Genomic DNA, 14,810 nt, shown 5'->3' with positions numbered 1-14,810 from the left:
CCCACCTGCCCTGTGAGCGGATGGCTGGGCCCACCACACTCTTGAGGACAGCATCCAGCACAAGAGCAAGGTCTGGTTTATACCCGCCACACTGACCTGACCACGGAAGCAGCCAAGAGAGACAGACCTCCCGGAGAGAAGAAAGCTGCAGAGGGGACACAGTGTGCTCGTAAAGCCGCGACAAGGCATCTGAAGTATAAAAGAATATTCAAGGAACCACCACCAAACAACAAGAAATTTTAGGAAACATCACTGTAGAAATACAATAAGAACAGGCTGATAAATCTGAGAATACGTTACAGAAAGTAGAATAAAAAGATGAAAAATAAGATCAAAAATCTTTTTAAAGCAGAGCACGAATTCAGGAAGTTCAACACCCAAATGATACTAGTCTCAGAAAGAAGGACTAGAGAAACCGAGGAGAAGAAATAATCCAGGAATAACCCAAGAGAATCGCCAAGGACTGAAGGGCAAGGTCTCTGGAGGCTGCTGAGCGCCCGGCACAGTCCATGAGCACAGGCCCGAGCGGGTCTCTGCAGGTGGAACAGGCATCAAGGACAAGACGCTTAGGCCCCGAGAGAGACAGACAGAGGCACACACCTCCATCGCCGCACAAGTCAGTACAGGGAGAGAGGCCGCATCACTCAGCAGCCCGGCACCTGGCACCCGGCCCTCGGGAGAGGCCACCAAGCTCCAGCCTACGGAGCAGGGGGTTGGCAGAGGGGCCCAGGCTTGGTGGTCCCGCCATTGCTCACAGGCGTGCCTGTGGCCCAGGAGAAGGAGTCCTGCTGACCAGAGGCTTCCCCGTCCGACCTCCCAACGGAGCTGCCAGTTGGCGGGGAGTGTGAGGTTGCAGAGGCTCCTGCAGGCTGGCCCTGGCCTCCCCGGCCGATCCTGAGACACCCGGTGCTGGCCCAGGAACTCATGGCCTGTGAGCATCAGGGCTGGAGGGCTGTCTCACCTGGCACCACCTTTCCACCGGGACCACTCGCTGAGGCCCACGGCCCCAGGTCTGAAAGGAGGAGGCATCAGCAGGTCTGACATGCAGGGAGGCTAGTTTTGCCCTCAAGGCCTGGGCTGTGGGTGGGGGCTGGGCTGCCATGGCCCTGTCCAGCGGTGCCCTCGTCTCTGAGATTGCCCAACCGTTCTGGGAGCTCAGGGGGGCAGGGCCTGTGTCCTCCTGATTGTAGACTCATGGGTGCACAGAAGACAGGGTGTTCAACAACGATTTGTTCAATACAAGATTTTTTTAAAAAATGAGGCAGGGTCTAGCACCTGGCCTTCTGGAAGGGGTGTGGGTGGGACCAGGGGGCACAGTGCCTGCCGTCCTCGAAGCAGGGGTCCTAGGCCGGTGGAGAGGGTCTGGGGCCAGGCCAAGAGCAGGGGGAGGGGCCGGCAGGTGCGGCAGAGCCACAAGCGACTCTGGGGGACTGAAGTCCACCTGGCCACTGAATGCAGAGACCACACTTAGGATCCGGCTGCCACGTGACAGCAGTAAAGAGAGCACCAGGATTTGTTCCGGGGGAAAGGCCCACAGTGTCTGCGTCCATCTCTGCGCAGGTTCCCCTGGTTTGCTGGTTAAAGAGCAGCGTTCCGTGTGTGCACACTTAACACATCACCTGCGTCTCACATCCTCGACCCCACACACTTCACAGGTAACACACCCATTTGCCCACGTCCGTCCCCGTCCCCGAGGACCACAGGCTCCCTGGTCACCAACAGCAGGCTACAAGTGGCCCACTCGTGGGGGGAACAAGAGATTAGGAAGGTGCCTGGGGGGCCTCTAGGGTCCCGTGCCCTCCCCTGCAGGAGACGCGGGAGCAAAGGGGCCAAGGTGCCTCTCATGGGGGGTGCGGGTGGCTGCTACCCTCCAGTGCCCTCCCCACCCGCCCCTCCCAGCTGAAGGGCCACCCTGAGTGGCCCCGTGCAGCTTCCCAGGAAAGCAAAGTGTGGCGTGTGACATGGGAAACTGGGGCATGGCACCACTTGGGAACATTTACCATGAAGGGGACGCTGAGAGGAGCAGAGGCAAGGGGTACGCAGGGTGAACGGGGTAGTGAACCAGGCGGTAAACCAGGGGGTGAACCATGGGGTTGAACTGGGCGGTGAACCGTGGGGTTGAACCGGGGGGTGAACAGCGGGGTGAACCGGGGGGTGAACCATGGGGTGAACTGGGGGGTAAACCTGGGGGTGAATCGGGGGGTGAACAGTGGGGTGAACGGGGAGGTGAACTGGAGGATGAACCGGGGGGTGAACCGTGGGGTGAACCATGAGGTTGAACCGGGGGGTGAACAGCAGGGTGAACCGGGGGGTGAACCATGGGGTGAACTGGGGGTGAACTGGGGGGTAAACCTGGGGGTGAATCGGGGGGTGAACAGTGGGGTGAACGGGGAGGTGAACTGGGGGATGAACCGGGGGGTGAACAGCGGGGTGAACAGGGTGGTGAACCGGGGGGTGAACCGTGGGGTGAACTGTGGGGTGAACCAGGGGCTGAACCAGAGGGTGAATGGCAGGTTGAACCATGGGGTGAACCGGGGGGTGAACCATGGGGTGAACCAGAGGGTGAATGGCGGGGTGAACCAGGGGGTGAACCTGGGGTGAACGGTGTGGTGAACAGTGGGGTGAACGGCAGGGTGAACTGGGGGGGGTGAACGGCGGGTGAACCATGAGTGAACAGTAGGGTGAACGGTGGGGTGAACCGTGGGGTGAACAGGGAGGTGAACCTGGGGTGAACCAGGGGGTGAACCGGGGGGTCCACCCGCGCCATAGCAGCTGAGGGGCTGGCAGGGCCTCACAGACCTTGTTTCCTAGCCACTGGTCCTGGGAAAGGGCCGGGGTCGGGGGCTCCCTGTGGCTGTGCTCGGTGGACCCTGGAGCCTGCCCAGCAGGGGCCCTCACCACAGGGCTACGGGGGAAGCACGCGATGTGCTGTCACGCGTGGTTCCAGCCCTCCCTGGAGCGGCCAGAAACTCAGAGGGCAATGTGCACGTGTCCCGGCAAGTGGTCCACACAATTGTCGACCCAGTTTTGATTAATTAACCACAAAAGCTCGTCTCCCACAGTTGCTTTCACCAAACAAGACGGTGGGGGCGGGAAGCTCTGATCTTGATATATGAGATATCCCTGATAAAGCCTTTTATTTAGATGTTAAAGATAAATAAAAAGGAATCCACCCAAAGCGTGCCAGCCCATGCAAATGTGAGCGTAGCTGGCCTTGCTCGGCCAACAGCAGACCAGGGCCTGGACAGCACGCTCGCATCCCTCACATGCTGCTGCCTCCCTGCTGACCCCTGGGTCCCCATCCCCGCCTGGCCCACCGCCAAAGCCCCCCCCCAGACACCAGTTCTCGCAGCACCCCTGCTGTGCTTTGGCAGCCCCATGCTGCTGACATGATTTTATGTGAATGACATCCCCTCTAACCCCCATTACTCTGTAACATTCAGGAAGACAGACAAGATGCGCCCCTGCTCACCCTGCTTCGTCCTCACACTCAGCCCGGGGGACACCCACAGCACATGCTCGCATCTGAACAAGTCAGAGGATAACAAAATGGCAACTGCAGAATCGGGGGGGGGGTCCCCAGGGACAGCTATTTATGAGGCCAAGGTCCTGACATGAGACAGGCTCCAGAAACGATGGGAGAAACCTGGAACCTAGAGGGGGGCCATCGCCTGCACCCACACACTTCCCGTGGGGAAGTCCACGGCCCACACATCATCTCGCACCCGGTCCTCACAACCCGCAAAGGAGGGCTGCCCACCCAGCGCAGATGAGCAAACAGCCCCGGGGGGCACACAGGGTCTGGACAGCTCACGCCCCAACCCCTGGCCATGTCACCAAGCAGCAGGGTGCTCACCCACCCCGTCTCTCCAACCCGCCGAAGCTCCTGAGGATGGGAAACTGGATGTCCCGTGCCTGGAGGCCGGCGGCAGGTGCTCAGAGCACCCCAGAGCCCAGGCTGCTTGGCCTGCACTCACTTTGCACCCAGAGGTTCTGGGGAGACGCCATCTATTTGCCCATCGGCCACTTTTCAGTAACAAACTGAAACAACAGGGCCAACTGGGGGAGCCAAGGGGAGTTGGCAGTAGGCCCTCAGAGCTCCACCGAGGTCTCCCTGAAAACCTCCTCCTTCAGGACCTGCTACCTCTCCTGGCCCAGGAGGTGGGTGGCGTGCTGCGTCAGGACAGGGTTGGGAGGATCGGGAAAGCCCCTGGGGAAACAGGCGTGTTCTGAGCTGGCCGGACACACGGACTGAAGGTGGCCTGGCTGACATTAGGGAAGCGCCCTGTGAGCGGCTCCTTCTGAAACAGGGCCGTTCGTGCCCGGCTCCAGACAAGCCCCTCCCGCACCGACGGCAGAACCCGGCACACCCCTCAGTGCTGGGGGCACAGAGCCAAGTCTCCGTGCAGAGGACTCCGACCAGACGGAGCGCGATTCGGGAAGGCAGGCCCGGAGGCCGCAGGTGCTGACATACCTGAGCGAGCTTGCCTCCTCCCTGGACAGTGGGAAGCTCTGCTCGGCGGCACTGGACTGAGACTGTAGCATCTTCACTTCCATCTCCAGCTGCGAGAAAGCACAAGCGGGTCAGCGGGAGGTGCTGCGGCTGCCCTGCCTCCCCCCCCCCCCCCCCCCCGCTCCCACGGGCCCCGAGACCGGAGATCCTGCACCTGGCTCCCGGGGCGGGGGGGGCGGGGTGGGTGACGCTGCGGGCAGAGCCGCCGTCTCCTGGACTACCCCTGTGTCCCGGGGACCCGGGACGGCCGGACCTCAGAGCCCGCCAGACACAACCTCCCTCTCAGCGCCCACCTCTGGGGCAGCAACAGACATACACTCTGGGGCATGCTGATGGGAAACATCAAAATCTGGGGAAAGGGGGTCACAGCAGCTGGAAAGAACATAGTCCACGTTTACCAATGCTTTGATCTGCTTTAATAGTCATGGTACCTTATTTATTTGCTGCTGTGAATTCCCTTGCAGAATTACAGGTGACACAGATTGCCTGGGAGGGAACGAGGACTGGAGATGTACAGAAGCCGGAGAAGGAGCAGGGAGGGGTTCCTGCCTGTGGTCCACAGGCAGGAACAGGGGCAGTGGCAGGGGCCTTCACAGGAGCAAGGCTGCAGTCTGTGTACAGCCCCCAGAACTCCTGCTCCCTGAAAAGCACGCCTCCTTCCCCGACTCCAGCTCCTTGGCTCAGGACACCCAAGGCTGTTCCTCAGGGCCCCGTCTGGCAGATGTGGCTCTGCACCCGTCATTCTGACCGGGGTCAGTCTTTCTGACCGCTGTCTGCCCAGTTCTTGGGTCAGAACGGATGCTCGGTGACTGACTGTGCAACAAGACAGGAAAGCAGGGGGGCGGTGGGCCCCTCACGTGCACCCAGGATGGTCTGCTCTGGCGCAGACATGGGTTTTGAGGCTCCTCTGTGGGAATCTCAGATGGTGGGGGGCTCTGCGTGCTCCCGAGTTCACAGCATTCAGCCTGTGTCACGTGAGAGAACAGGAAGGCCGGCAGAGGTGGCAGGTGGGCCTTCGTCTTTCACAAGGCTTTCCCGCAGGTGCAGCCCTGTGGGTGGCGGGCTCACCACCAAGAACGCAGACCTGTCAGCCTTCGCCACTCCTCATCAAACAAGACCCAGTCTGCGGGGCAGATGTCCCCAAGGGGCTCTGACAAGTCAGTACTCGTTAGAAATGACCTTAGTCGGCTGCAGAAAGCAGCACGGGTGTGAGCTGACCAGTGTCTCAAGCTCCAGAGCCCCACGGAAGCCGCTGAATGGGACAATGACCATGACAGTCTGGTGAGTGCTGCAGGGGGAGCTGATGGGGTGGGGGTGCAGGGCAGACACGAGTCTCCCTACCTCATCGGGGGGTGGCCTGCACACAGCTCCCACGTGGCCCCTCCCCGCAGCGGCCTATCCTGATGCCCCAAAGGGAGGCCACTCGACCTCCCCACCCGACTGTGCACGCCAGGGGACAGGTAATTTCAGGAAGAGACCTCCCGCCAAGCCCACCCAAAGGTACAGGCTAGGAATGATGTGTCCAGTCCGGGTCTGTGGACCCGCCTCACTACCCTCTGGGCCTCGCAGCTGAAACCCCTGCCCCTTCACCGGGGCGGCCGAGAGTTCCCAGTCCCGCACCAGCACGTGGACGATGCCGCTGTCCTGAGCTGGGCACCGACGGGGTCTGTGGGAACGGTGCTGACAGATCAGCATGGCCCGGGGCTGAGGGAACAGAGTGTGGCTCCACGTAGCTGCCTTCCTGGGCCTGAGGGAGCAGCCTTCTCGAAAACGTCCTCTCTAGGCTGTTCCTGGAAAGGTCCTCCTGGGGCAACTTATTTAGGAATTCTTGGGCCCGAGGCATCCAGTCTGTATGAAACCCTGATACTAATCATCGAGGTCCCAAGTGGGACCAGCACATACGTGGGTGACCCCAATCCTGCTGGTCGTGGAGAGCAAGCTCGAGTGGGAGTGGCCTCCGTGAAGTCCCCAGAGGAAAGGAGAGAGTCAGAGTCCCCACACATGCCCGCCCCAGTGCCCACTGGCCACAGGCCCCCTGCACAGGGCAGGGACGAAGTGACCCCGCCGTGGCACCACAACGTGGAACAAGGCCTGCTCATACTCAGAGAAGCGGTGTCCACCGTGTCCGGGGCCCTTCCTGCTCCTCCCACACATACACCTCCCTGAACTGGCCAGGCTCCTCACTCCTTTCTGATGCCGCCTGGATGCTTATGCAGGACCTGGTGGTCCCTGTGTCCTCTTCATGGCCACAGCCAAACAGGCCAATGGACACACGGACCTCGCTGGACCAGGCCGGCTCTCCTGGAAGGACACAGAACCAGCCCGAGCGTAGTCTGGGCTGATCCCTCTCCGTCTCTTGAGCAGAGCAGGCTGCACACCTCACAGCTCCAAGTGCCCGTGCAGCAAAGCTGGTCTGCGGAGCTGCAAGACAGGACGCTCCGCAGGGACGTCACGGTCCCGGCCCAGGCCCGCACCCCTCCCCCCAGGTGCTGTGACCACTGTGCAGCCTCAGGATCCGAGGGTCAGACGTGGGACACAAGGCATACACACCCCAGAGGGCTCTGCAAAAGCACCCTGGTCACCCCGGTGCTAGCTGCAGCCACCTGGAGCCGTCGGGCTGTGCGGCTCCAGAAACAGTCTGTGCTTCCGCCCGCAAATAGGAATCGGCTCGTCCCCTAACTTATCTCTTCATTTACTGTTAGGAAAACGGTAAGACAGCCTCACCTTGTTTGGTACTCTGGTTTTCTCACCCAATCTACTTTGCAGAGATTTCCAAACCGGTGCAGACAGCCTCCCGGGTCACGTCTGTGGCCCCGTGGAACTCCCACCTCCTGCTGACCCGTCTCCAGGGACGAAGGTTTGCGCCGCTTCCCACCTGACAGCATGAAGTCATGCTGCGGCAAGGCCGCTCTCGCATGCGCTGGTCCCCCCGCCGGCCCCTGATGTCCCCATACGAGGATCCCGAGGCGTGACATCCCCGCGCCAACGTCCGACTCCACGCTGTCACCAAGTTCTGCGTCTGCTTCTGACTTCCTCCTCCATCCGCCGTCTGTCCGCGACAGTTCCAGGGTCCTTCCTCTCTCCCACCCCATCCTTCCCCTCAAGCTCCTCAACAAAACAAAAACCGAAACCCTTTCAGAAGATACTGGGATTGGGTTAAATGCTCAGACCAGGGAGTCAGCGTGCGAGCAGGCGGCCGCCTGTCCGGCTCACGGGGGCGCCTCGGCCTCGCGCACTGGCCAGGGGCAGCCGGCGGGGACTGAGTACCCTGGTCTGCGGCTCTCAGCGGGCGGGCTCGGCACACAGTCACGTCTGCTGTGAGAGCGACGGCCCGGGGCTGCCCCCCACACCAGGAACCCCAGACGCCCCGAGCTGTCTGTGGCGTCCCTGGAGCGGAAGCTCGTATCGTCCTATTTACAGCACGTCAGTTTTGGGTCGAAAGAGATACACTCTATTATGCTGAGAAATTATCCATATGTTCACATTTTATTAAGACTAATGTTGGGTTTTTGTCAAACGCCTTTCAGCAAATATGGAGCACTTGCCCTAAAAACAATCCAGCAGTCCAGCACGGGGGAAACCGTGGGACGCGGCCGGGGCCTGTGGGCTCCGCACCCGACCCGTGGGCAGCCTGAGCCCCTGCGCGCACGTTGCCCACACGGCACAGTCGTCGCTCACCTCCAAAGAGCCTCCCCCTCCATGCTCTGGTCAGCGCGCACGGCACGCGTGGGGTCCGTGTTCGGACGGCCTCGCAGATTGCCCCCTCAAACTGCCTCAACCTGAGGCGACTGGTTTCTGCTGCTTCTCTCTGGGGGAGGGCAGGGCGGCCATTGGGCAACACCCGTATATTTAATCTCTTTAACATTTCTATCACTTCTGGAGTCAAAGTATTCATTTCATTCAGATTTTCATGTAAGTTGAGCTGTGGTACAACTCACATCTATTCTTTTTAGATTTACTTACGTGTTTGCTCTATTTCCCCTACCGTCGAGGTACGGCTCGCACAAGGTCCAGTGCAGGAGCCCCAGCTCCATGACCATGTGCGTGTCCGCACCTGCGGGGTGCTGCTGAGCAAGACCCGCACGCCCTCCCCGCCAAAAACTCTGGTTCTTCTCGGTCCTCACGTGGGGGGGGGGGGGGTGCGTCTACTCAGTTTTCACTGGGACTGTGGGGGATTCATACATTGAACTGGCTTTATTTCGGGCACGGCACTTGGATTTATTATTTCCACCGTTTTTCACTTTCTTATTAATTTCAGCTTTGATCTTTGCAAATTCCTACTTTTTGCTTGACTAGGGCTTATTTTGTTTTCCTTTCCTGAGTTCCTGTGCGGGGTCTTTAATCTATCTCTATTCACGCTTTCTTGCTCAATAATATAAATATTTAATCTGCAATTTTTCTTCTCAACCCCGCTCTGCTTCCCACAGGCTCTGAGACGTGTTTTCTGGATTCTGTGCATTTCTGGATACCCTTTCTTCTTCGACCCAAGAAACGCTGAGGACAGAGGTTTGGGTTCTGTTTCTTTCTTGTTTTGTTCATAAATCTCAAGTTCATCACGTGTCTGCATTAGTTCTACCTGTCTGAGCTCAGGAAGGTTTCCTGTATCACCAATATACGGTGAATTCTGGTGAGCGTTTCCTATGAGCACTTTATTAAAAGAGTCTTCTTTAGTTTTGGGCTTGAGGGCTTTATCTAAAATGGACTGTTCCTTCCATCACTTATTCTTGGCCCACTGAGAATATCATGGGTCACAAACTCTTCTACTGCTGGCGCCCTCAAGGACTCCCTGGAATCTCTCCCCATCTCTGCTCTTTCTGAACATCGATGATCTATCTGTAGCCTGTTTATCTTGTTTACTTTTTTTGTGTGAAATGAGTTTGCATCTTTTTGTTCTAGTGGTTGCTTTTATAACTCTTCCCTTGACGTAATACCTGCACTTCTCTGTGTTTTTGACAGTCCCTGTTTGCCTCCTCTACCGATGTGTGACCCTTCTTACTGTTCACTTTCGACAGCTAAATGTGCTCTCGCTACACGACGTTAACTTCAAATGTTTTAACCTTCAGCTACCATGGCGGGAACACTGCCACTACCACGTCCGCTCCCGTCTGCTTCCTTCCGGAGAACTTCCATTAAACACATGGACTCCGTGTTTCCCGAACCCACAGCATCTGCCTGGTCCTGTTTCCTGACCACCACGCTGGCTTTGGTCTTCCAGGCCTGTGGTTTCGGCTCTGGCCACCGCTCCTTACAGACACGCACCCGGCCCTCAGGCCCACCAGCCCCAGCTCGCCTCTGCTCCAGCCTCACAGACACCCCAGATTCGCGGCAAAATGTTCACAATTTTCGTCTGCTCAAGGTCAGGTTTTTAATTTTTTTTGTGAAAATTTTTTGTTACTTGCTTTTCTACAAAACGTTTGGGTTTTACAAAATTGTGTGATCTTGCCTTTATCACTCATTGAAGATGATTTTCATTCAATCCAGCTTGTGCAAAAGGGCACACACTGCAGAAAGGACAGGCTGCCTTCTCCTCCAAACCTGACCAGGTGGCTCTGAGTTCCACGTACCTTCCCGACTTCTCTCTGCAAGAGGGCACGCCGCAAGCTCTCGTCTCCGTCTCCCCCTGCGGCCGTACCCCCGCCAGCAGAGCCGGTCCACGGAGCTGCTCCTTCCAGCGCTGTTCTCTCTGGGCAGCTTCACCTCTGGGCTCATCCTGCACACCCCTGCCACCGCCTCCGCTGAGGGCCAGCCCCCTCCCGTTTAGGGGCTTGAGTTCTGGCTGAAGTTCTGTTTGGCCCAAATTTAGGTTTGTCTTTTTTGGCTTTCATTCTTTTTGGTACTTTTGGACCATTTCCAGGAAAGAAGGAAGAAATGCTGACTTATGCTACAGTGTTCAAAGCCAAACAGGCTCTTTTAACTTGTAAGCTTGACTCGTAACAAATAGGCTTTCTACTTCACTCTCTCCCGCCCCGCCAGTGCCTGACATCCCGAGCCTCCGAGGGCTACAGCCCACACGTCCTGAGGCCCATGAGGGACTGCCTCAGCCTGCCCTCGGGGAGCCTGCACCCTCCCGGCTCCCCAGCCCGGGATGGTGGCCGGCACACAAGACACACGTATCTGCCTGCCAGTCAGTCCCCAACCACCATTCAGATCCACCCCAAAGGCCGCCTTCACACCAGTCTTCCCGAGCCAGGAGTGCCAGCCCCCGTGCACTGTTCAACTGTGTGATTCCAGGACTCGTGTGTGTGACTTTTCTTGCCCACCGGCCTGGGAACTCCTGAAGGTGGGTACGCTCTGGTCACCTCTTTACCCAATTCCCAGCTCAGACATGGCACGCAGGAGGAGGTCCAGGCCCACAGGCAGGGGTCCAGAGCACGTGGATGACCAGCACAAGCCCAGGCCTGGCGCGTCCCCTGCGTGTGTGGCCCAGTGCAGCACAGCCTTGGGAGTGGTGGACCGGCCAGGGCTAGGACCAGGACAGCCCGGGGCAGGGAGTGGGGCCGCGGTAAAGACACAAGAAAGCACGCCATCCAGGGAGGAAAAAGACCTGGAATTGGTTTACCCACCAGACACCCAATTTCACAAAGTACTTAAACGGATTTATACTTAAAAGGAGGAAAACCAGTCGGGCTTTGAAAGGGGCTATTGGGGGAGGACCGGGAGCAGTGCTGCTGTGGGTGCCTCAGGAACAGCTGGGCACGGGGTGCATGGTCGTCCGCGGCCACAGCCTCTCCTCCAGGGCCCCTCTCCCGGGGGCATTCACACCATGCTGTCCAGGAGCCCCTGGGCTTGTTCACAAACAGGCTGACCCTCAATGTCCTCATCTGTAAAGTGGGGGCAATACCTTCTGTTCCTGAGGTCTGAGCAGGAAGTGAGAAGACAGAGAGGAAAATGCCCATCCGAGGGCCCGGCACACGCCAGAGCCAGAGCCCCTTCCCTGCAGTGCCACACGGCCACCCCTCTGGAGGGTGCCCAGGGCCCACCCGTGGCATTGCCCTCCCCCACCCTGAGGCCTGGCCCTGGCTCACCCGGAGAGACAGGTGAAGCCACACTGCTAGGAGCTGGCACTGGAAGAAGTGAAAATTGGAAATGCATTAATATTGCAGCCTACAACTACCTATTTCATACTTGACTGAGAAAAATCTGTATTTGGGGTTGCTATAAAGAAAAAAAAGAACAGAAAGCTAATTGGATTGCATCTTGAGAGACTTGCTAAATGACAAAACCATGAGGACGGTTCTGCGAGCCACTCTCAAACCACGGCCAGCCCGCAGGTAGGGCTCGGAGGGGATGCCTCTCGGAGGGGCTGTCTGCAGTCACGGGGCAGCGCCCGTGATGAGGACGAGGCCCACGCACCATGCACACCCTGGACGAGGTCCTGGGCCCACCCCGGCCAGTGGGAGCCACTCCACAGAGCTCCCTACTTCACCTCCACACGTTGTCTCCTGGAGAGACACCGCTCTGCCTCTCCAGCCTCTGAAGTTAACACACAAATTTATATTCCTTTCTTGGGCTCGCTCTCCAAATAAACAGGCGTAATTACCAGCAGTGCCTGCTCCAAATGAATCTAACGCCCATGGAGCCCGGGGCTGGCAGACTGCTCACATTCTGGGACGGGTGGGCGCCCCTGGGGACCCCCCGCCCCGGGGAAGCCAGACGTGCCAGCCCCGTCCACGGCCCCCTCGGAGGCTGCTTCTTGTTCACTAGGCAAGCAGGCTGAGGCCAAGGAGGTAAACGTTCCTCCAAAGCCAAGGGCCAGCTGACGCCCCCCTGCCATTTTCATGCTGAACCTGGAGCTGAACACTCGTGGGGACCAGGAAGCAGCCCCCGAGGGGACTTCGCCTCCAGCCTGGCCGAAGGTCCGTACGCCCCCAGCCCCCCTGCCTCTGACGCCAACAGAAACCGAGCCCGCCACTCACCGTTGACGCCAAGGACATGAACTGCCCGAGCACCTGACTGCTCCACTCTGGGGTTGCACGAGGAGGGACCTCCTAGCCCACACAAGACACTGGGAGCCAGCAGGCTGCCGGGCAGGAAGATGGCGGAGCGCTACCATTTTGCCTTGTTTTTACGATCCCCACTTCACATCGCATGCACGTGTCGCTAACTCAAACAGTAAGAAAACACTAAAAATATCCATTTATTGGCTCAGAGCCCAGGCCAGCATCCACCAAAGGACAGGCCACCCAGTCGAGCCTTTATTCTCGATAACCAACCCCAGCAAGTGGCTCACGTGGCGGCACGTGCCCCGACCACCGGTCCTTACCAGTCCCTCCGGCTTTCCGCCCCAGCACCGACCTCCAGGCCCTTGTGGGGGCTGGGCGCATGAGCCTGGTGTTCGCCCAATTGTTGACTGAACATAGGTGTTGCCTCTGTGCCACTCTGGGGTCCTGGCTCAAATTCGGGAGGGACAGAGCTCTGGACCCTGACCCCAGACCACAGGGAAGGCACTGGTTCAAGGGGCCACCAGGAAAATCCCGTACTTTGGCAGACACATGCCGACCGGAGAGAGCGCCAGGAACTGCTGCCCTCGGAGCTTCTGCTGGCCAACCCACAGCCAGGGTTTGGGCATACTGGGCTCCCTGGAAACCTCCCAGCTGCCTCCCAGGGGACTGTGCCTCCTCAGGGCCTGGTGCCCACACGTCAGGGCATCTTCACAAAGGCCCCTGGAAGCCAGGCCCCGACTGCAGCGTGGATCAAGCCCAGGAACTGGGGGTGACACAGCTTTAGGGATCCTCTCAACCAGGGGTCAGAACACTCGTAGCGGGAAGGCCCGGTGGAAGAACCGCACTGCCGCCTCAGGCAGCCACAGGCGACCCGCACACCAACGGGCACGTCACTTTAAGTGCATTTACTGAGAGATGGCAGTGGGCTGGACACGCCGTGGGCTGGTCTGCTGCCCCCAAGCTGGCCCATCCCCTCCCTGCTGATGAGGGAACGAGTCAGCCGGGACAGAGGCCCAAGAGCTGAAGGGCGCACCGTCTGCAGGACGCCAGCCCAACAGCCCCGCAGCTGGCCCACCCACTCTCCCCATCAGGGTGGTGGTGGGCGGAAGGCATGCCGAGGCCTGGAAGCAGGGGGCTGCTCGCCCGCCCCTGGTAGTGACAGGCTGCCGACTCCCTATCGCTAAGGACCTGGACTGCGACCCCCAGGCGGCGGGGCTCAGCCTGACCACACGCCCACCCCAGCGTGGTGCGTCCAGCACCCAGCACGGCTGGAGGGTCTGGAGGGGCTTCGGCGCCAGCTTCTCACTGGGGAGGGTGCCAGCCAGGCATGGTGCTGAGGGCGCCTCTCGCCCGCGCGGGGCCAGCAGCCCTTGGCGCTGAGCGTTACCTCGTGAGCCACAGGCAGCACATGCCGGGCCCTCCCGGGCACACGGCGCCCATCTCAAGTGTGCTGCCCAAGCTTGCACAGGTGCAAGAGCAGCCGACTGTGGTCTGAACCCGGACCCTCCCGCCTCCGACAAAGCAGCACAGATGCTTCCTGCACACTCTCAGCGGCAACGAATTCTGCAGGAAGTCACCTGCCACAGGAGAGGAAAGACAATCCTGCCTCTTGTTCACAACAGAAAACCGTGTGTCACGTGAGAAACATGCGTCGCTGTGGCGTGCTCGCGGCCTCAGGGTCGCTGGCGTGAGGAATACCGTTCTCATCCACTACTGTCCTTCCGTTTCCCCTTGGTCTTAAAAGCTGCTCCTGACTATGGGGATTTCCAAAGCGGCCAGGAGAGGAAGGGCCGTACAAGTCACCTGCTGTCAAGGGTGCCGGTGACAGACTCATGACAGACTGGTGACCAGCTCATGGCAGGGAGCAAAACCGTTGGAAGGCCCACAAACCAAGCCCGTGCCTGAATGTCCCGTCTGTCCCGTCTACGTCAACTCCATGCCCGGAGGCAGGGGCGGTGCCTGTGAAACCCCCACATGGGGTCGTGGGGGGTGCCCTGGACCCATGTCTGCACACCCCCAGCAACCTCACAGCCCCAGGTGGCCACTGAGAACCAAAGGGCCCAAGAGAAGGCTCTCGTCGAAGGGGCACTGGCTCGGCCCTAACACTCCCTCTCTGGCAGGCAGGTCAGGGGACGACGTCTGAGTTTGAACGTTAGCCAAGTCTACGAGGGCGGGGAGACGCGCTGAGAAATCACACCACCCCCTCGGACGCAGCTGGACAGGGTCATGTGCAGCCTGTCCACTGCAGCGAAGACAAAGGCTCAAGGAGAGGGAGTGTCCCAGGTGGAAAAGGGATGCCACGCAGCAGGAACAGTGCGGGCAAAGGCACGGAGGCGTCAAGAACACGGAAATGC

At 59.4% G+C, this 14,810-nt stretch overlaps 1 protein-coding gene across 2 annotated transcripts in view; it reads right to left on the bottom strand.

Moving 5' to 3' along the window:
• Positions 1-14,810, bottom strand: part of LOC118355945 (mitotic spindle assembly checkpoint protein MAD1-like) — a 228,895-nt gene that overhangs the window by 109,906 nt on the left and 104,179 nt on the right. For both annotated transcript variants that reach the window (XM_035722600.1, XM_035722599.1), the window contains exon 5: positions 4,475-4,563. In XM_035722600.1, coding sequence (XP_035578493.1) covers positions 4,475-4,563 — 89 coding nt within the window. The remainder of the gene's footprint in view (positions 1-4,474; positions 4,564-14,810) is intronic.

Source organism: Zalophus californianus, chromosome 10 (genome assembly GCF_009762305.2).
Source record: "Zalophus californianus isolate mZalCal1 chromosome 10, mZalCal1.pri.v2, whole genome shotgun sequence".
NCBI lineage: Eukaryota > Metazoa > Chordata > Mammalia > Carnivora > Otariidae > Zalophus > Zalophus californianus.
Note: the sequence above shows the minus strand (reverse complement) of the source record. Positions and strands in the feature narration are given on the sequence as shown.